Source organism: Panulirus ornatus, chromosome 21, assembly GCF_036320965.1.
Source record: "Panulirus ornatus isolate Po-2019 chromosome 21, ASM3632096v1, whole genome shotgun sequence".
NCBI classification, from domain to species: domain Eukaryota; kingdom Metazoa; phylum Arthropoda; class Malacostraca; order Decapoda; family Palinuridae; genus Panulirus; species Panulirus ornatus.
In genome coordinates this window covers 3,396,202-3,419,688 of record NC_092244.1, presented here as the reverse complement: position 1 = coordinate 3,419,688, position 23,487 = coordinate 3,396,202, and the positions used below count along the sequence as shown (strand labels likewise).

The 23,487-nt window shown below is 37.8% G+C and overlaps 1 protein-coding gene across 2 annotated transcripts in view; it reads left to right on the top strand.

Annotated features, from left to right (window-relative positions):
- The first annotated feature begins 1,010 nt into the window (after positions 1-1,010).
- The window catches only part of LOC139756267 (methylmalonyl-CoA mutase, mitochondrial-like), a 35,191-nt gene continuing 12,714 nt past the window's right edge, over positions 1,011-23,487 (top strand). Inside the window, exons 1-13 of one of the 2 annotated variants that reach the window (XM_071675488.1) lie at positions 1,011-1,159; positions 6,832-7,016; positions 7,599-7,793; positions 8,630-8,813; positions 9,562-9,696; positions 10,631-10,828; positions 11,725-11,856; positions 13,478-13,654; positions 13,853-13,976; positions 16,331-16,396; positions 17,429-17,538; positions 17,806-17,955; positions 20,302-20,397. In XM_071675488.1, the coding sequence (XP_071531589.1) occupies positions 1,124-1,159; positions 6,832-7,016; positions 7,599-7,793; positions 8,630-8,813; positions 9,562-9,696; positions 10,631-10,828; positions 11,725-11,856; positions 13,478-13,654; positions 13,853-13,976; positions 16,331-16,396; positions 17,429-17,538; positions 17,806-17,955; positions 20,302-20,397 (1,788 nt within the window). In that variant the 5' untranslated portion in view covers positions 1,011-1,123. Of the gene's footprint in view, positions 1,160-6,831; positions 7,026-7,598; positions 7,794-8,629; positions 8,814-9,561; positions 9,697-10,630; positions 10,829-11,724; positions 11,857-13,477; positions 13,655-13,852; positions 13,977-16,330; positions 16,397-17,428; positions 17,539-17,805; positions 17,956-20,301; positions 20,398-23,487 lie in introns of both variants that reach the window. The other variant, XM_071675487.1, reaches the window with a different exon arrangement.

Here is a 23,487-nt window from a genome sequence, read left to right as displayed (position 1 = left end):
ATATACAGGATGGGTCTGTAACTGAGGAGGACCTGATTTATCTTAAGGGTATTCACGGACAAAGGAGGAGGATCTTCTTGCCGGAAGAGGTGTTTGAGGTCTTCATGTAAAGTTACCGAAGTTTATGAATTTGATATTTAAACAGTCTTTAGTGACGCGTTGAGTAATCTGTACATCATTAGTTTGAGTGTTCAGGTTTTATGTTGCTGTTCTTTGATATACCACTTTATTCTGGTATTCTGTAGCATTGAGATTCATAACCATGACATGTTCTGTGTACTCTCTTCTGAAGCTGTATCTAAAACTCGGGTAAAGAATCTTCGTAGATGTCGTTGGAAATATGATTTCATACTCCACTATATTCCTTACTTTTATCCCTGATTCCCTATAGACTATTTCCATGTCCACTATCCTTCCTCGCCCTACGTTCAATCATGCCACCTGTGTATCTTAAGTCTTATGTCCTCACTTTCTCAATCCTGATTGTCTAATTCTTCATTCTGTTAATTCATTCTCTAATTTGGGTCAGTTTCTACAATACTTAATGATCCTCTTTTCTTCATGTGAATCTAATAAGGTTTCTCTATAACCATTTGCTGTTCTTTCTCAGTTGCAGCGATTACTGCAAGGTATTCAAAAATGAAAACCACTTCATTTACGTTGGAAAAATAAAACAAAATGTCAGATACTGACACTCATGATTACGTATCTGTGGTGTATGGGTTAGCGTTACTGATCCTGAGCTATCACAGGTGCACCCGAGGCCGGGCCCACATGGGTTCGAATTCCAGGCGCGATAGTCAGCCTTCACCCAACCCAGGTGTTCATCCTCCCCGTTGGGGCTGGTCGATAAATGGGTACATGGCTTAAGCTGGATTAGAGGCATGCTACTCATAAAACAAAGACACGGCAGCTTGGATGTAAAACTCTTTCCCCTTTACATATAAATAGTAATCACGGTCTTTATGTCCACTCTATTTGTAAACTTCTCGCTGGCCTGGTTGCTCGCTGCTCTGGTGTTCGTTGGTATGATCGCTCGCTGAGATCTCTGTTTGCCATGAGTTTGTGCCGAAGTTGTACTTAGGTAATCTGAGGCCTTACTTGAGGCACTAAGCTGAGCTCAATGTATTTGTCACAGGCACACCATATTTTCCGAGGGGTATGTAATGTCATGCCTTGAAATAATATTTTTACCATTTAGTTGCCTTCATGTCATCTACCATTTGTGTCTGTGTCAATGTAAAGCAAGTTGCTGGCTAAATACGTAGCTGTTTTAAGGGTACAGAGTTATAACTTTAAGTACTGTTTATTTCAAAGAATAAGTCAAAGATTTTACGAGTTACGTCATATTTTAGTAAACTTGATTGACGAAGGGCATATTGTAAAATATATATTGTTTCAGGCAAACCTGTAAAGAAAGTCATGATGATTTATTCCGTTCAACAGACCCCAGAGGAAACTCAGTTGTAATGGTAATTGTGTAAAGATATGAACCATATAACTAGTTTGAGGTTGAAGTGCTACAGTATCCAGTGGAGCAACCATAGTTTTGTTTTGTTACATCCCACATTTCCTTTGATTTTACAGTAGATTCAAAGTTATGAAACCATGGAAAACAACCTAAGTCATATTGATTTCATTTGTTTAGAACATGTGGGTATACCCATGTTTTCCCTTGTCTCCAATAGCCGTTCTGTGTTTACCATGCCTTACAATTACTTTATGTTGATTTCAGGACTGTCTTAACTCCTTAGCTCACTTTGCTTCTCGGCTTCATTCTTAAGAACCATTCTATAGTAATGGTAAATAATTAGTATTCTATTGGGAGAGAACATGTGCCATGAATACTCCTTGATGGACCAGTTTTGCTCTGCTAGTCTGTTAGCGTATATATTTTTTTTTTCTTTGCTTTGTCGCTGTCTCCCGCGTTTGCGAGGTAGCGCAAGGAAACAGACGAAAGAAATGGCCCAACCCACCCCCATACACATGTATATACATACGTCCACACACGCAAATATACATACCTACACAGCTTTCCATGGTTTACCCCAGACGTTTCACATGCCCTGATTCAATCCACTGACAGCACGTCAACCCCGGTATACCACATCGATCCAATTCACTCTATTCCTTGCCCTCCTTTCACCCTCCTGCATGTTCAGGCCCCGATCACACAAAATCCTTTTCACTCCATCTTTCCACCTCCAATTTGGTCTCCCACTTCTCCTCGTTCCCTCCACCTCCGACACATATATCCTCTTGGTCAATCTTTCCTCACTCATTCTCTCCATGTGCCCAAACCATTTCAAAACACCCTCTTCTGCTCTCTCAACCACGCTCTTTTTATTTCCACACATCTCTCTTACCCTTACGTTACTTACTCGATCAAACCACCTCACACCACACATTGTCCTCAAACATCTCATTTCCAGCACATCCATCCTCCTGCGCACAACTCTATCCATAGTCCACGCCTCGCAACCATACAACATTGTTGGAACCACTATTCCTTCAAACATACCCATTTTTGCTTTCCGAGGTAATGTTCTCGACTTCCACACATTCTTCAAGGCTCCCAGGATTTTCGCCCCCTCCCCCACCCTATGATCCACTTCCGCTTCCATGGTTCCATCCGCTGCCAGATCCATTCCCAGATATCTAAAACACTTTACTTCCTCCAGTTTTTCTCCATTCAAACTTACCTCCCAATTGACTTGACCTTCAACCCTACTGTACCTAATAACCTTGCTCTTATTCACATTCACTCTTAACTTTCTTCTTTCACACACTTTACCAAACTCAGTCACCAGCTTCTGCAGTTTCTCACATGAATCAGCCACCAGCGCTGCATCATCAGCGAACAACAACTGACTCACTTCCCAAGCTCTCTCATCCCCAACAGACTTCATACTAGCCCCTCTTTCCAAAACTCTTGCATTCACCTCCCTGACAACCCCATCCATAAACAAATTAAACAACCATGGAGACATCACACACCCCTGCCACAAACCTACATATATATATATATATATATATATATATATACAAACAAAGTGCATATGGACGCACACTTTCATAGAATGTACAAACCTCCAACAGCCAGGATATATATATATATATATATATATATATATATATATATATATATATATATATATATATATATATATACACACACCAAAACAGATGACTGTGGCAGCATGAAAAAGCAGCAGCCTCTTCTCGATGTATCATTGTCTTACTGACTGACTGTCTGACTGTCTTGACTGACTGTCTGACTGACTGTCTGACTGACTGTCTGACTGCCTGGCTTCTCTTCTTCTTAATACTTCACCTACGACGTCTTGTTGTTCCCGTTGTATGCCTGTCTTGTCTCTGCATGTTTGCTTCGTGCATCATCAGCAGCAGCAGCAACAACTTTAGCAGCAGCAGGATTAGTAGGAGGAGGAAAAGGGAGGGAGTTGGAGTTTATTTAGGCGGCAGCAGCAGCAGCAGTGGCAGCAGCAGCGGCAGCAGCAGCGGCAGCAGCAGCATGCATGGGAATGCCGTTGATAATTTTGTTGCGGCTGCAGTTGTGACATACCTGTACAGGAATGTCCCTGGGGATAGGGGAGAAAGAATACTTCCAACGTATTCCCTGCGTGTCGTAAAAGGCGACTAAAAGGGGAGGGAGCGGGTGGCTGGAAATCCTCCCCTCTTGTTTTTTTTTAATTTTCCAAAAGAAGGAACAGAGAAGGGGCCAGGTGAGGATTTTCCCTCTAAGGCCCAGTCCTCTGTTCTTGGCACAACCTCGCAAACGCGGGAAATGGCGAATCGTATTAAAAAAATATATATATATATATATATATATATATATATATATATATATATATATATATATTTTTTTTTTTGCTTTGTCGCTGTCTCCCGCGTTTGCGAGGTAGTGCAAGGAAACAGACGAAAGAAATGGCCCAACCCACCCCCATACACATGTATATACATACATCCACACACGCAAAATATACATACCTACACAGCTTTCCATGGTTTACCCCAGACGCTTCACATGCCCCGATTTAATCCACTGACAGCACGTCAACCCCGGTATACCACATCGATCCAATTCACTCTATTCCTTGCCCTCCTTTCACCCTCCTGCATGTTCAGGCCCCGATCACACAAAATCTTTTTCACTCCATCTTTCCACCTCCAATTTGGTCTCCCTCTTCTCCTCGTTCCCTCCACCTCCGACACATATATCCTCTTGGTCAATCTTTCCTCACTCATTCTCTCCATGTGCCCAAACCATTTCAAAACACCCTCTTCTGCTCTCTCAACCACGCTCTTTTTATTTCCACACATCTCTCTTACCCTTACGTTACTTACTCGATCAAACCACCTCACTCCACACATTGTCCTCAAACATCTCATTTCCAGCACATCCATCCTCCTGCGCACAACTCTATCCATAGCCCACGCCTCGCAACCATACAACATTGTTGGAACCACTATTCCTTCAAACATACTCATTTTTACTTTCCGAGATAATGTTCTCGACTTCCACACATTCTTCAAGGCTCCCAGAATTTTCGCCCCCTCCCCCACCCTATGATCCACTTCCGCTTCCATGGTTCCATCAGCTGCCAGATCCATTCCCAGATATCTAAAACACTTCACTTCCTCCAGTTTTTCTCCATTCAAACTCACCTCCCAATTGACTTGACCCTCAACCCTACTGTACCTAATAACCTTGCTCTTATTCACATATTACTACATATTATATATATTATATTGATCCCTGGGGATAGGGGAGAAAGAATACTTCCCACGTATTCCCTGCGTGTCGTAGAAGGCGACTAAAAGGGGAGGGAGCGCGGGGCTGGAAATCCTCCCCTCTCTTTTTATTTTTTTTTTCTTAATTTTCCAAAAGAAGGGACAGAGAAGTGGGCCAGGTGAGGATATTCCCTCAAAGGCCCAGTCCTCTGTTCTTAACGCTGCCTTGCTAACGCGGGAAATGGCGAATAGTTTGAAAAAGATATATTGCGCTACCTCGCAAACGCGGGAGACAGCGACAGAGCAAAAAAAAATATATATATATAGGGGATTAAGAATACTTCCCACGTATTCCCTGCGTGTCGTAGAAGGCGACTAAAAGGGGAGGGAGCGGGGGGCTGGAAATCCTCTCCTCTCATTTATTTTTTTAATTTTCCAAAAGAAGGAACAGAGGGGGCCAGGTGAGGATATTCCGAAAAAGGCCCAGTCCTCTGTTCTTAACGCTACCTCGCTAACGCGGGAAATGGCGAATAGTTTGAAAAAAAAAAAATATATATATATATATATATATATATATATATATATATATATATATATATATATATATATATATATATATATTTATTTATTTATTTTGCTTTGTTGCTGTCTCCCGCGTTTGCAAGGTAGCACAAGGAAACAGACGAAAGAAATGGCCCAACCCACCCCCATACACATGTATATACATACATGTCCCCACATGCAAATATACATACCCATACATCTCAATGTTCACATATATATACACACACTGACATATACATATATACACATGCACACAATTCACACTGTCTGCCTTTATTCATTCCCATCGCCACCTCGCCACACATGGAATAACATCCCCCTCCCCCCTCATGTGTGCGAGGTAACGCTAGGAAAAGACAACAAAGGCCTCATTCGTTCACACTCAGTCTCTAGCTGTCATGCAATAATGCCTGAAACCACAGCTCCCTTTCCACATCCAGGCCCCACAGAACTTTCCATGGTTTACCCCAGACGCTTCACATGCCCTGATTCAATCCATTGACAGCACGTCGACCCCGGTATACCACATCGATCCAATTCACTCTATTCCTTGCATGCCTTTCACCCTCCTGCAAGTTCAGGCCCTGATCACTCAAAATCCCCTTCACTCCATCTTTCCACCTCCAATTTGGTCTCCCACTTCTCCTCGTTCCCTCCACCTCCAACACATATCCTTTTGGTCAATCTTTCCTCACTCATTCTCTCCATGTGCCCAAACCATTTCAAAACACCCTCATCTGCTCTCTCAACCACGCTCTTCTTATTTCCACACATCTCTCTTACCCTTACATTACTTACTCGATCAAACCACCTCACACCACATATTGTCCTCAAACATCTCATTTCCAGCACATCCACCCTCCTGCGCACAACTCTATCCGTAGCCCACGCCTCGCAACCATACAACATTGTTGTATATATATATATGGCTGTGTATGTATGTATTGATTTTTTATTATTATCATTATACTTAACCACTGTTTCCTACATCAGCGAGGTATATGTTGATATGTATATTTGTATGTATGTATATGTACGTGTGTGTGTTTGTGTGTGTATATGAATGGATGAGTCTTTCTTCGTCTGTTTCCTGGTGCTGCCTCGCTGACGCAGGAAACAGTATTCAAGTATGATATCTCTTTGCTTGTTCTCATAGTCCTTAGTTGCAGTGTGTCAAAACTCCAAAATATGGTGAAGTTGTCTGAAGTGTATCATAATGATACAGCAAATGCCTTCATGATTGTCTTAGTTATGTTTAAATGTTTCTCTGTTTCTTGCGCTACTTCATTAGAGCTGGAAACAATGTGACTGAAAATTTGAGAACAAATTCCATTGTCAAATGTTCCTTGATACAGATGAATATTTCTTTTTTATTTTCTTGATAGTTTATTTGCCAGCAAACTGAAAAATATGTTTTCTTACGGCCAGTAAGAGTGTAGGTAGTGTGACAGGAAGAAAAACTGTTGGGTGATGACTTCCTGATTTTCTGTTCACAGCTTTGCTCTCATCTTACAGAGTTGGCGAGTGGCAGGGTCAGTATGTATGCCACGACTCTGCCATACAGAATCTGGCCTGAATGCAGAATGGGTTGAGCTGGCAAAGAAGCAACTTAAGGGGACTGATCCAGCAAAGCGACTGATGTGGCTCACTCCTGAGGGCATCACAATCAAGCCATTGTATACATCCGAAGATGTTAAAATGTTTGTAAAGTATATAATTATTACCAAACATTTTTTTGTAATACCATTCCTAAATGACTGATTTTTCAATGTGTACTTGCGCGTAATTGGGTGAGAGGGATAGGGACTGATTGGGCATGGCAGGATTATGGCAATTGATAGGTGTGTAAAAGAGAGATTGTTGGATGTAAATATGCTGAGATGTCTAATCACTGCTTGGTGGAGGCAAGCGTGACATTTTTTAGAAGCTTTAGGAAAAAAGGAATGATCAGAAAACTGATCCAAAACAGAATCAAGAAAAATGTCCCACTCTCACCCTTACAGCATGATTTAGACCCAATTGCTCTACTACTACTGTACACAGACTTCATAACACATACTGGACAGCCTCAACTAACCACAACCCCCTTTCCCCAATGTACTAGTGGTAATAGACATTAGCAAAGCATTTGACACTGTATGGTTTGGTAAACATTAATGTGTCATTTGATTATGTGTTCTGCTATTTTTCTATTTTTGCTGTAATAGAAATACAATGATTTGATATAGTTTCACAATGAAGATAATGTAAAAAATTTTCTAACAATATATCTCTTCTTTCAGTCCAGCACCTGAACTACCAGGAAAGTTTCCCTATACCCGTGGTCCTTATCCAACTATGTATGCCAACCGTCCTTGGACTATTCGGCAGTATGCTGGATTTAGTACAGTTGAGGAGAGTAATAAATTCTATCGTGAAAATATCAAGGCTGGACAGCAAGGTCTATCTGTAGCCTTTGATTTAGCCACACATAGAGGGTAAGTTTAGGTATTCTTTTCTCTGGTGCTTTTGATTGTACAAATCCTGCATTCATATTGGCTAGTTTGAATTTGCATGATTTTTGAGGATGGACCTATCTGTTTTACTTTTATCAATAGAATTTGTGGATTTATTTCATTTATAACAGGTTCCTGTCAATTCTTACAAGATATAGGACATCTGCCTCTGTTTTTGTAATTCATACTTGGCAACACACATATTATCATTGAAAAATAAGACTCAGTATTTCAGGCTTTCTCCATTGACATTTCCTTTTTTTGCTCTTAAGGTATCAGTATTACGGTCATTGAAAGAGAAATTTTGAAAAGGACAAAGATAGTTTGTCTGACATTCATACAAGAGCTGTCTGTGATATTCTATAAAAGCAGAACAAAATTTTCGCTAGATATGTAAAAATGTTCTATGAATCCAAATTAGTTGCCTGCATATTTCTTGTTGTATGAATACATCACTTTGTGCTTGCACATATAATCCTTGAAACCTGTAAAGATATTTTAACCTCCATTACAACATGTACAGCAACCCAAATGATACCTTTGTATTCTATGCTGAAAGAGCAATGCCAGTGTCCTCAAACAAACATCAGGCATTTTATGAATTATCTGTACCTCATACCTTCCTGTACACATAAAACATACACAAAAAGATTCACAAACACACAAGTAACAATACTTACATATAAAGGGAAAGGAATGAATCAGGTCAGTGTTTTCAGAGTGAGTCACAGTAATCTATTGTAGGTGGCTTGGTATCTCCTTTTTCCCCATTCTTATGATCAAGAATTTTGTAGTACATTTTTTGAATGATCTGACAGGTATGACTCAGACAACCCAAGAGTTCATGGAGATGTTGGTATGGCAGGTGTTGCCATAGATTCCGTTGAAGATATGAAAGCTCTTTTTAGTGGTATTCCACTTGACAAGATGTCAGTGTCAATGACAATGAATGGGGCTGTTATTCCGACCATGGCTATGTTTATAGTTGCTGCAGAAGAACAGGTTAGTGAGCAAAGTTATTTCCATTTTGCCTCATTTCATCCTCCGTAATCAGTCTTTTTGGTTGAAGTTAGAAAAGATATGAATATCATCATGAGTATGGATCTAGATGTTTTGAAGGTATGTTAGTGTCTTTGTCCACCATTGTGAAAGGAATGATCCAATTTCCCAAGATCCAAAGGCAAGACTGGAGCCAACTTTTACTTCATTTTCATTAGCATAAAGTATATCAAAACAAAAACAACACCATCTGGTGCTGTCTCACTATCTTCCTTGGTCAAAACATTGGTGTAGTTTTCCTAAATGTTTTATAGGGAGTATTGAATGTGCAGAATTATAAGTTTGGAAAGCTGTTTTTCAGATTTGATATTCAAGTGTACAGCTAGGTCCATGTTTGTCAATAAACTGTTCATACACTTTTCTGGGAATGCATACCCTGTGCATAGCAAGAAGGCATGTAGTATTCCAGTTCCTGTATTTGGATCAAGGTTGTGGGTACAGGTCTCTGGTCTCGCAGAGACTCGGGTGTAAATTGATCTCTGATCCTGTTAGGAAAGCAACATAAGTAATTAGAACTCTCTTTATTACTTGTTTTGGTGAAAGCTGGGGGCAGTTATTCATTTAGATCTGACAGTATATAGAATATTGTAAATATTGTAGCATTAGATTTTGCATGTGTGTGTGACATAGAATGTTCTGAAGTGTATTAAGCTTTTTAAGATGTAATTTTTTCTATTACAATTCCATACAGGGTGTAAAGCAAGAGCAACTCTCTGGCACAATTCAGAATGACATTCTAAAGGAATTTATGGTGCGCAACACTTACATCTACCCACCCGGGCCATCCATGCGAATCATTGGAGATATTTTTGGCTACACAGCAAAGGTTTGTATGTGTAGGGTTCTCAAAAAATCTTTCAGTTATAGAACTACACCTATCTCATTTTACAGAATGGATACATTTGGGAAAAATTATCCTTTGAATGAAATTCTACTTAGTAAAACCCATTTTTCCATACTTTCCCATTGTGTAGTTAGAGATGCATTCCTTCTGATGAATTTCAGCCCCGAGGCCTGCATTGTTTCTAAATATTTTATTCAAGTTTTCAAATGAAAATTGTGACTAGCTTTTTCCCCACTGTGACCCTCCACCCCATAGAAATGCATCTCCAACATATTGCAGGGAATATCTGTAACTTTGATGAGGTGTTCCCTGACCTTGCATGCACTTAATAACACCATGAGCAAGAAGCCACCTTTGAAGAGGCTGTATTATCATCATCATAGAATACAGGATCACTGAGGAACTTCCTACCTCAAGGAAGCCCACCAACCCCAGCTTCCACATGCATTGTGGTCTTAAGATGCAGCAGCCCCATAAAAGGGATGCTAGGGTTGCACATAATGATAACTGTAAACAAAAATACACATAAAAATAGTATTTAGCGAATCTTGAAATTTTGTGTGTGAAATAGTCATGTTTATGTTCTGGAATATGTCCTTCCTTATACTGTACATGCTTATTTTGTAAATTGAATTTGATAAAGAATATTGAATGATACATAAACATCAGAGTGTATAGAATGCTTCCATAGTTGGTCCATAGTTATTATTTTTATCATTAGCTTGTTGCAGTGTCTTGTTCTTTACATATTTTCTTGAGACTTTGCTCCGGTAACTGCAATTGCTAACATTAGTAATGTACAGGTTTAAGGATATTGGCAAATGTCTGCAAATATGGTTACAGTATAGACATTTTAGTGAAATTTAAGTGTGTCTGGGATTTTTCTTTTTTCATTGGAAATGAATTATTTTTTCAGCACATGCCCAAATTTAACAGCATCAGCATTAGTGGATATCATATGCAAGAAGCTGGTGCCAATGCTGTGTTAGAGATGGCCTTCACATTAGCTGATGGACTTGAATATTGCCGCACAGGGTTGGCTGCTGGACTAAACATTGACCAATTTGCTCCACGTCTTTCTTTCTTTTGGGGTATAGGAATGAATTTCTACATGGTAAGTAACTTATATGCACTGCTTTGCTTCTTTTTAGAGAAAAGGTTGGTGTGAGCTAAGTTTGTGATTCAATTTCTGATTTAGATTAATTAAATTTGAACGCAAATTGTAGTATAAGAGAATGGATGCCACAGGTTATATTGTTTTGTCAATGCGATACGTAAAGAGAATTCATTGTGGGATAAAACTGCATTGTTTGGAACCATAGTTGAATGCCTAATTTATTGAAAGTGGTGAATTTAAAGAAAATTAGACAAATCATATTTTGACTGACATTGTATAGAATACTTATTCCAGATTACAAAAGTAATGAATTTATTCTATGAGTTTATTTAAACTGTTGGTTTGAAACATGAAAGGGTGTGTGTTGTTAGCTGGAATAAGCCAACTGGCATTTAATGATGGTGATGGGAATTCAAATCAGAAAAAATGGATAGTGTATCACATTTTACCATAGGATTTTACTAAACTGAGTTTCCTAGCCCCAGCTTCACTGATTGTCAAAGAGCAAATCTTTTCTTTTATTGTAATGATCACTAGAACACAATAGATTTTTTTCTAAGAAAACAGTGACAACAAAGTTTGTGTCTGCAGTTATTCTGTTCCTTGTGAGATGAAAGCAAAAATCAAATGGTCTAAATGGAATCATTCACCCATTTAGCTCACCTGTCTGTTATATTCTTCTCACATTATCTGTCACTTGTTTGATGAATTATTGTCATTTACTAGTCTGTTTCTGTTCGTGATGAAGTAAGAATTATGCTGTGAAGTAGTTTTCCTAAAGATGTGTGTTGATTTACTATTTAGAACGTATTGTAGAATTAGTGTTTTCAGTTTTCTTTATATAATAGTTAGCAAGTATTGGTTTATAGCACACTAATTATTCTGATCTGTAGGAAATTGCGAAAATGAGAGCTGCTCGTCGCTTGTGGGCACATTTAATTGACAGCAGCTTTTCTCCAAAAAACAAGAAGTCTACCATGTTGAGAACTCACAGTCAGACTTCTGGATGGTCACTCACAGAGCAGGTATATTATCCAACAATATATAGTTGAATCTGTTATGTTATTCATTTATATGTCAGAATTAAGAATTTTGATCTAGATTATTATATGATAGTTATATCACTATGTCTCCCCTATCCCTGGGGATAGGGGAGAAAGAATACTTCCCACATATTCCCTGCGTGTCGTAGAAGGCGACTAAAAGGGAAGGGAGTGGGGGGCTGGAAATCCTCCCCTCTTTTTTTTTTTTTTTTTTTTTCCCAAAGAAGGAACAGAGAAGGGGGCCAGATGAGGATATTCCCTCAAAGGCCCAGTCCTCTGTTCTTAACGCTGCCTCGCTAACGCGGGAAATGGCGAGTAGTATGAAGAAGATGAAGAAGATATATCACTAAGAAGTTATAATTTTTTTGTATATCCAAATTAGTTTTTACATTGTCATTACTGTCATGCTGTCTTTTGCTTAACAGTAGTTATAAACTTTCAAAAATTGTATCAAAGAGGTGTGAAGATGTGACTCAAAATCAGTACAAAAAAGTTCATTATGTTAAAGGAGAGACCAGAATACTAATGACATTAGATAAGAGAAATTTAACTTTACCTCCTAATCACTTGTTTTTCTTTAGATTGAATTTTGGACATTTGATTGAATGATTGCTGTGCCTGTTTACTCATCATTGTAGAGGAATGAGGTGAGATCAGTGTTAAAGCTTGCTTGTTAAGCTCCTAGTTGATGGATAAAGTGTTGATTGTTAAAAGATCCATAGCAACAGCTTGGCCAGATGAGGGATGGAGATTTTAAAGCTGAACTCTGAACATGAAAACCCTGTTTGCTTTTTGCAACTTACTTTTCATATTTTTATTTATAATTAGCAGGATTTAGGAACGGATAGAAACAAGCATAGAAAAAGAATTTGATTGGAGGTAAAATTAAGGACATAGATTAGGAAAGATCATATCTACATAGGGGTTTTTGATTACTATAAATTACCTTGATATGGTCTTGAATTATGTAGTTTTGTAGTCAAGTACCTCTCTCTTTTTTTCTAGAGTATTTTAAAGAAGTTTCTTCTGTTTTTTTCTAAGAAGAAAAAGCAATGCCACATTCTTCGCTGTGGGAAGGAGACTGTGCATTGACAGTATAACAAACATGTGGTGAGACGAGGAATTACACATAACAGCTACTGTAGCTTAGTGTAAATAAAAACAGAGTAGGAGAGAGGAAGTAAGCTAAGAAAGGACCCCATCACCAAACAGGACACAATTTGAATGAGTACTCATTAACTCAGGAGCTTCTTCAGTGAATTACATAAATGCGATGAGCTAAGACTTTGCTAACTTGTGAATTTCAAACTTATAAATCATTAAGGGCAAGATCCCTGTATTGGAAGATGAGACAAGATAGTGTATGAATGAGTCTCTTTGTAAATGTATATCTTCAGGATAGATATGTACACAAGTTATTGTTTATATGTGCTGAGGAATTATTAAGATGGACTGACAGTTAAAGTATATACACTACATTTGCTATTTTAAAGTATTGCATGATTAAGCTTTATCACTTTTAGGAAACTGCTTACTGCATATGTTAAGACCATTTCCATCTTAGTATTAGATTTGAATGGATAATTGCTGTATTACATTGCAGGACCCATACAACAATATCATCCGTACTACAGTAGAAGCAATGGCTGCTGTTTTTGGTGGCACACAATCCCTCCACACAAATTCTTTTGATGAAGCTCTTGGCTTACCCACAGTGTTTTCTGCTCGCATTGCACGTAATACACAAATCATTTTGCAAGAAGAAACTGGAATTCCAAAGGTGAGGTTTACTTTTTACCCTTGAAGTCCTTTTCGTCAGTCTCCAAGGCTTCATATAAGTGAAGCCTCAAAAACTTTCTTGTACTAAGTCAGTAGTTGATATCAATCGTCATTGTGTCTTTCAATTTTTAATTGATGTCATGCTTTTCCAGAATGATCTGTGTATTGCATTCTTTATTCAGCCTATGATATGTTTCAGGTAATTGATCCCTGGGCTGGCTCTTATACTATGGAAGCTTTAACTGATGAAGTGTATGAGGCTGGAAAAGCTATTATTGACGAGGTGGAAAGCATGGGTGGTATGGCCAAAGCTGTTGCCTCCGGTGAGTTTACTTTGTTGTCAGTTGTCTTTGTATGTCATGAATTACCTAAATTTGCTACCCTATATTCTTAGTTTCAACTCAGTTTTACAGTTGTGAGAAGGTTCAACTCAGTTTTACAGTTGTGAGAAGGTTATACTGTCTATCCCCAACATACATCCAAGTTCCATTCTGACTGTCCAGTCATTTCTCGAAGTGGACATACGTCTGACATGTGCCAGCATGGCAAGTAGAATTCGTATACCTGTACAGCATTCTTTTATCCTACTCAATTTCTGTCATGTTTATCTCGTTTTTTATGAAACAGCTTTATTATATGATTCTTTTGACCTTTTATTTAAGATTCTTTAGTCCATAATTCATTTTCATCTTTTATGTTTTGCAAGTTCTGTCATAATTATCTCATTTTTGTTTAACCAATTTTATGGATTGACATTTTTTAAATCTTTGTTTTTTACCTTTTGGGCAGCTCCTTTGTCAGCTCTTGTGCTGCTTCACCTGTGACTCATACATTGTGCAAGCTATATCTTCTTTTAAATCCATTGAGCCAACCATGACCTGCTGTGAAGTTCTTGATGTAATCCTTTCCTGCTCACTCCTTAAGTCATAAAAAACTTCTAGCCTTCACCTGAATTGTTAGTAAGCTTAGTGAGGCACACTTTTTAATTTGATCTTCCATCCACAGCATCATTTCATGGGTGATCCTTTGTCGTTGCTTTTTTATTATTGTAGACTTCATACTTGCTGAACCTTTCACTGCTTCACATATTTTTCATCTTTTGAATTGTGTACACTGTCGAATGGGACAACTGTAGATCATGTGCAATCATATTAACTTTTTTCCTCCTTCATATTGGGTGATTCCCTTCATTTTCAATTCCAAATCAAGCATCTTTGGCATCTTATCAGATCAATCAACATGTGATGGTTTTCCTCTTGCTCATCATTTTCTTTGGGGTTTAATGCAAATATGGTTTAATCCTGCTTGAAAATTCATTAGATTCACTTGAATAACACACTTACTGAATGGTAACTGAGAAGAAGAACTGAAAGAGATGCTGTGATGTTCACAATGCCAGGATATTGTATGACATTCACTATTGTACGTATGCAGCCATTAACACTTGCGGACATACAGCCAAGCTTAATTTTTAGATTTATTTATATTTCTTTTATTTATGTATTGTTGAATATACAGATGTTGTAAGTTGCTTAGGTTGTAAGTAAGGGATAGACAGTATAGTATGAAATCATTAAGAAGTGATATGAAATGTTTTAGCAAGGCATTTTCAAGTAAAATGCATAGTAGAGGACACATTGGTCAAGAAGTATTTTGAAGTAAAGTAGAAGGTACAGAAAGGAATGGATAAAATTGTACTCTTGCTGCCCATTGACGATGATACTTCTTCGCTAAATGATGATTGATAGAAATAGAAACATACTTTAGAGAAAACAAGGCATACAATCGGCATGGTACAAGTAAACAAGGAGAGAGATTAGATCCAAGGATGTTTAAGTATTCAGATAGTTGCAGAATTTTATGACTTTAGAAAATTTAGAGAAAGGATAAAACTATGTTATGAGTGTTACCATTTTTTTTCTTTTCGTCCTTCCAAGAAAAGAAAGCCTCTCTCTTTAAGCATGTTTTTCTTTGCTTCATGTAGAAATTGATTTTGTGTGGAAAGACTAATTTTTCCATGTTTTTAGTACTAAATTTGTTAATTGAAGTATTGATCAGCTATATGATTTTTGATACCAAATATAATCTAACTAAAAATCAATCATATAGGTCAGCATTGGTTATTTTATTTGGTATTTTGCAGTTAGTAGTATGACAGTCAGAGGTATTTGGAAATTGTCCAGTCATTGAATGATCATAGTAAAGGAAAGCTTGAGTGAGTGGGTTTATAGGGTTTCTTTTTTTGGTAGCTTATACTGTCCCATTTGCAGGTACCCAGGAGTAATATGTTGTTTTATATCATTAAGAGCTCATACATATGAGCTCTTACTGGATCTCTTTGACTAATTGTAAGGCTGGATTATATGTATCCAGCATATATTGTATGGTTTTTCTGCTTTATATATAACTGATAGCTTTTTTGGTAGTAGATGTGTATCTAGGATGAATATTAGAAGCAATAGCATACTGATGACAGTGCCTTTCCCTGTCATGGTAGTGTTTTATGTTCCAGGTTTTGGATTTATGCTGTTTAGGCTTTACTTATTTTATGATTAATTCAGTATTGAAGATCTGGGTTTAGTTTACGTATTTTAAAAGTTACAGTCAACTGATTAAGCAGTGTCTTTGAAGTGATTTGCTTGTAGTTGGTAATAGTACATTTATCATAATTTTCCAGGATGGGCAAAACTGAAGATAGAAGAGTGTGCTGCTAAAAAACAGGCTCTGATTGACAGTGGAAAGGGTAAGTGATATATATTTTTTTTAACTTATGTATTTCAGATATGATATTTTTACTAATGCTTGAAGAAACTTGCATATAAAGGATTATGTCAAGATTTTTTATGTATTTCATATATATATATGACAAAGCAAAAAAAGAAAAAAAAAAATAAATATATATATATATTCATGATAAATGGTTAGTATTTGGGTCATGTAAGCCTACAGAAGTCCCTTGACAACCACAGGAGAACCTGATGGTTTGCGAGATACATGGCCCATGGGAAACGGGTTATTAGGGAGTGACCCTTGAGATGCATAACTTAAGACCTATGATAAACACTTTAAAGTTGAAAATAAGCATGATTTACTTCAACAACAATGTGCTTATTCTATAAAAGTGCAAAGAAATTTTATGCAAAACTATGAATTCATAGTATGATGGCAGAATGTCACCATTGACGGGACACCTTGCTCCCATGAAACTGACAGCTAGATAAGCTACATAAAAGCTTACTTTACTGCTAACTTTAGCAATACTACCTGGTTATGACATTCCTTCAGCCTCTTCTTTGATATGGCTGTCTGCTGGGTTGGGCCACAAGTAGCCCACAACCATGGGACATACTCAGTACGATAAAATTTTGGTGGTGCCATGGAAGAAATCCTTGATACTTGGTACTGTATTTGGTAAAATGGTACACATTATTCTGAATGTGTATGCTCAAAACCAAGGTTGATAAAGCCTTGTTAGACAAGGGACCTTTACACTGTGATATTTGAGAGCAGTGACTACCCTTTCTCATATAAGGTGTCCACATGTTCATAGAACTGTGTACTCAGATCTGCTACTCTGCAAAAGCTTTATCCTTTATTATGATGTCCTATTCCCAGAAGATTCCTGAATTGATTTTTCCTTTGTATGTATTCACTTTCATGTTAACATTGTATGAATGCATTTAACCACATATTACGTGGTAACAAAATGGCATCTTTCTTCACATTTGGTTGTAGTTATTTATTTATTCTAAAAGTCTGCTTTTAAATTTTCCAGAAGTTATTGTTGGGGTGAATAAGTACCAGTTAAAGAAAGAAGAAACAATTGATGTCCTGATGATTGATAATAATGAAGTACGCAAAACTCAGATTGAAAAATTACGAAAGGTTTGTACTTCAGTTTCTAGATACTGAACTGGATTTATGAGTTTATATATCCAAAAAAAATTTAGATAAATCTTTTAGCAGTGGTAGAAACATTTTGTAATTTTTGAAAGTAGAAAAGAAATTTCATGCATCATTGCATATTGAGATATGTATTTGCCAGAATTAGAAAAGTATCAGAAGCTTAATGCTTGATTGCATAAAGTCTTCACATTATCCGAAATATTGAAGTTTTTAGTTTATTTGATGAAGCCAATGGGTGTCTTTCAGGTGAGGGCCTCTCGAGATACTTCAGCAACTGAGTCAGCTTTAGCAGCCTTAGAGGAAGCTGCACGTGGTGATGGTAATTTGCTTGCTGCTGCAGTGGATGCTGCAAGAGCACGTGCTTCTCTTGGGGAAATTTCAGCAGCTATGGAAAAGGTACCTTACATATAAAGCTCTCAAACCATGTTTTAGAGTTTATATGATAGATGACCATAACATTGTAATGCTTTTTGTTTTCATAACCAAGCCACTTTTAAGATTTGTTACCAAAGACCACATTTTCTTGCATAGAATATGTAACAGTGGTTTATAAGAGATCACATTCTCATTTTAGGTTATGTCTTGTAGGGCAAACTTTGCAGACTTCAGATGTGCTTAGTGTAAAGTAGAAAAAAAAATCATTCTACTGGTGTAGATTGGTGTTCCCATAATGGACATTCCGGTTTCAGGTCTGATGTACATCTACATATTGAAATTTGCCTAGCAGTTGCCTAACATTTCTGCCTTGAAATCCTTTGGAAAGGGCAATTTCTCAGCAGAAAGTTAATTCAAATTTACTAAGACATTAAAACTTGATTTCCTACATATCTGGCACCACCATGTTATTGACCCTCTGTGTGCAGAAACACAGGGTGGGGGAGGGGGCAAAGGTTCTTGAAGTGATGAAGAATTTGTGGAAAAAGAGAACATCATCTCAGAGAAAGAGGGTGGATGAGTTGGAAATTAAATGTTTGAGGAAAATATGTGGTGTGAGGTGGTTTGATCAAATAAGTAAAGTAAGGGTTAGAGAGATGTGTTGTAATAAAAAGAGTGCTGCTGAGAGAGTAGAAGAGAGTGTGTTGAAATGGTTTGGACATACGGAACGAATGAGTTAGGAAAGATTGACAAAAAGGATATATGTGTCTAGAGGTGGAGGGAACAAGGAGAAGCAGGAGACCAAATTGGAGGTGGAAGGATGGAGTGAAAAAGATTTTAAGTGATTAGAGCCTGAACATGCAGGAAGGTGAGAGGAGTGCAAGGAATAGAGTGAATTGAAACTTTGGTATACCAGGGTCAACATACTGTCAGTGGACAACCAGGGCATGTGAAATGTCTGGGGTAAACCATGGAAAGGTCTGTGGGGCCTGGATGTGGATAGGGAGCTGTGGGTTTGGTGCATTACACATGACAGCTGAGACGGAGTGTGAGCAAATGTGGCCTTTTTTTGTCTGTTTTCCTGGCGCTACCTTGCTGATGCATGGGGTGGTGATGCTGTTTCTTGAGGGGTGGGATGCATACGTATATGTATGTATATGCACGTGTATGTGCATGATGTATATATGTGTATACATGAGGTGGTGGGTCTTTCTTCATCTATTTCCCAGTGCTGCCTCACTGATGTGGGAAACAGCAATCATGTATGATAAAAATTAGAGAGATATAAGTATAAGGGACAAGAAGAAGGGGGAGACCAAATTTGAGGTGGAAAGATGGAGTGAACAAGATTTGAATGATCAGGGCCTGAATGTGTAGGAGGGTTAAAGGCATGCACAACAAGAGTGACTTGGAGCAAAGTAGTACACAGGGGTTGACATGCTGTCTGTGAACTGAACCAGTGCCTTTGAAGTGGCCAAGGGAACTATGGAGAGGTCTTTAGGGCCTGTTTATGAATAGGGGAGTGTGGTCTCAGTGCATTACATGTGATAGCGAGACAGTGGATGCGAGCAAATGCGGCTTTTCTTTGTCTGTTGCTTGTGCTACATTGCTAACACAGGAGACAGCCATTATGTGATTTCCATATATTCACAGAATTCAGTGAAGGCCAGAATACTATGTTGTTTGTGGAGATGCATTCTTCTGTGAATAAAGTACATTTTATTGGTTGTGTGAAAGAGGATGGGACAAGATAGAGGAAGTCAGTTGGCCTCCCCATATCCCAGCAGGTCCATGAGGATGTCTTTAATGAATTTACTTACATCTAAATTTGGTGATAAACTGATGAATTTAGGATATTTGTATTCATCCAAATCCTGTTGAAACAAAATAAAGCAGTAAAATATATTGATATCAATTGATATAAGAAAGTAATTTTAGTGTAACTGTAATTTTAATATGTTTCTTATGTCTTATTTAACATGTTTCTTATGTCCTATTTGTGAACTTCATCTTTAAGTTGGAAAAATAAAAAGAAATACCGAATAACAGCCTTCAGTTTTCAGTAGGTAATTGTACAGTTTGAGGCACCCCAGGAAAGCTGATAATGCTGGAAAAGGGTTAAAGTATTTCATAGGGTACTAATGGAGTGCTGGTTATGTGAAAAATAGTAATCGATATAAAAATAAGCTTTGTTCACAGAGACATTAAAAAGTGAGCTGCCAGACACATATAATGTCAGTAAGGAAGAGATAAGTTCAGTTTACTAATTATTGCTTGTTTTAGAGGGAAGATATTAAGAAAGGTACTAACAATAAGGTTGGAAATTTGTAGGCATTTTGGGTTAATTCTGGATGTTTCAATTTTCAGGTCTTTGGTCGGCATGTTGCATCAGACAGGCTGGTATCTGGTGCCTATAAAACAGAATATGGTGATCAACAAGAACTTGATGCAGTCACTGCTAAGGTACGTATTCAGTGTTTGTATATTTTGGAGGGGATGCATGTCTCTATTTTGAAATTTGTATGTGTGCATAACTTACTTATGTGTGGTGGGGTGGCAACGGGAATGGTGAAAGCAGCAAGTAATGAATATGTACATGTCTGTGTATGTATATATATATGTATACATTGAAATGTAAATGTATGTATATGTGCATGTGTGGGCATTTATGTATATACATGTTTATGTGGGTGGGTTAGGCCATTCTTTCATCTGTTTCCTTGTGCTACCTCACTAACATGGGAGACAGAGACAAAATATAGTAGAAAAAATAAAATAAAAAAACATGTTCTTATTTACTGCAAAACTTTTTTCTAATAGAGCTTTGCCTGTGCATCTGCTGGTAATAGCATTTGAACAGTCTTCAAATGGAAGTCAGGATATAAAAATAAAGTGACTTGATTGTTTTCATATCAGTAGGGAAATATGTATCTCACCCCTCCCACAGGGAATCATGACCTTCTCATTAGTTTGATTTTATTGAAATTTTGGAAGTTTTTGATTACCATTTTCTTTGTTCACAATTTTTTTTTCTGGAGAAGCTACCCAAGATTGAAAGGTCTTGAAAGATAATGGTTGTTGATATGTTGTTCAAGCCTTTGAAAACACTGCACTAGAGTTGCCTTCTGCCAGTGGCCTGTCAAGGGTGAGGCACTGAAGGCTGAGCATCACTGGAGTTCAGCATTTATGGAGACTCTTTTGCCGTGGCCACCCACTTGAGGGAGTTCTCAAGGGGAATGAGCATCAGAGATATAGATTGATAGATTGTCAGTTGCATCATAATTTTTATTCGTATGATGCTTTGCTAATACCTGTCACATAAAACTTTGAATCAAACAGCTGCCTTATGCAAGTGTTGTTTTGCATTTCTTTCCATAAACATTGTTCTAGGAAACTGATCCCAGGGCGGTGTGGGTATGTTCTTAATGCCCTATCAAACTCCTGTGGCGAGATGAATGATGTTGAAGTTTTTGTCTCTTTAAACATATTCAAATTGCATTTTTCTTATCTGATTTATGATAATCCTGAACTCGTCATGATTGTTATGCTTTGTACAGTTACCATACTCTAGTCCTCATTGTTATAAACAAATACAGTATTGATATAGCCCTCATAAAAGAAAACAGACTCACTACCTTATCAGAATTCACACAGAACTTCCCCACCCACACCTATATATATATTAGATAAAACAGACCCAGCAATAGTGGTAGTGGTTTTTTATCACAGATAAAAGAGCTTTCCCAAATACAACCCTTCAGACAAAACAACATACTGTATAAACTCACCACTGAACTTATATTCATCCAAATAAAAAAAATGGTAACACTGCTAAAGAGTTAATAAACACATACAGCACAGTCTCCATACTAGTTCCAGACCCCTCTTATCATCAACCACATATCAGTAAGTACTGTACTGCCACCTCCACTTCCAACTGGGACACTCAGAGTTGTCAACCATCTCGTTTTTGTGACGTGAACCCAGGGAGTATCGATTTGCTACTTCAAAGATTTTATTAGTGATCTGGGGTGGGGAGCAGAAAATAACTTGGCCCAGCATGTAAGGGGATAACAAGTTAAGGAGAGAAAAATGGAGAGGGGTGAGAGATGAGTCTGATAGTTTTCATTTACATACAGTATTTACTGAAGTGAATTTAGAAATGAGCAGGACTAAACAAAAGTGCTGAGAGTGAGGATAATCGCAGATTAGGACATTATTCACAGCCTTCACTTGAGGTCTGAATTATTCAGTGATAATGCAGCTCTCTCTCTCTCTCTCTCTCTCTCTCTCTATATATATATATATATACCATTAGGTCAAAGGCACACACACACTATCATTGGCAATGTCCTTCCCTTCATCCTTAGAAGCTAATGTTACCAGCTGGAGGGTGACCTTTACACCTGCTGGGTTTATCTTAAGGGGTAGCTCTTATAACATATACAGTAGGTAAAGGATACGTTTGCATGGTTACTTAACCATTTTGTTGCAATTATAATTACCCAGGAAGATGTCAATCATTTCTCAATGTAACAAATATGAAAAAGGAATATCCATATGCAGCACATGTACTATTCCATGTGATGTTTCAGTTTACAGCCTGAAACAAACATATGATCTTTGCCATAGGATGGCAGTGTGCATTGCAAGATATTTTGATGTAAGGAGAAGGGGTGGGTCAGCACCGGATAGATGCACTGGTATGTTGTGGTGAATCAAGCTTTATTATGATAATATAGATGCTATATTGTAGTGGTGGTTTGATTTGGATAAAGTAGTAACAAGTTATTGCATCCTGTTCACTGTCTCATTTAGAAATGTGACCTGTGGTCTCTGGTAGCTTTTGGCCATACCTTGAACATAAAAATGTTTGCCACTGCATGTTAAGAAAGGTGATTTAAATGACCTCATCTGATGATTTTAAAGATGTTCTGGGTTTGATAAGATTATACCTTATTATCATGTAAGGCAAATTTGATGTCAACCTATCTATCTATATCTCTGACACCTGTTCTCTTCTAGAACTCCCTCATGGGGATGGCCATGGCAATGGAGTCTCCTAACTAGTGAACTCCAGTGCCACTTCTTAGCCTGTAGTGCCTCACCCTTAACAGGCCACCGACAGAGGGCAAGTCTAGCACAAATTTAATGAACTGGCATATAAAGAGTTCCTTGCAATCATATCAGTTGATGCCAGGCTTATTATCTGTATGAATTAGTCATGACAACTCCAAGCTATTATGTCACCGATCCTGCAATTATGACGACCACCACAGAACCTTACCCTCACCGAACCCATGCCATGTTCCATGAAAAAGACAAAAACTGGCCTCATTTTTCCTATCATCTTATATTATGCTGTAGGTCTTACTTATTGAATCCCAATCACATGTTCAGTATTACAGAAAACCAATGAGGTTGATTAATAACATCCAAGAGAAATGTATGAACACTCATCCATACTGGGTGCAGTGATACATACCCTAGGATCTTTTATGTAAAACTTTAGGTAATTATTATTATTCTGTAGTGTTATGTGGATTGTATATT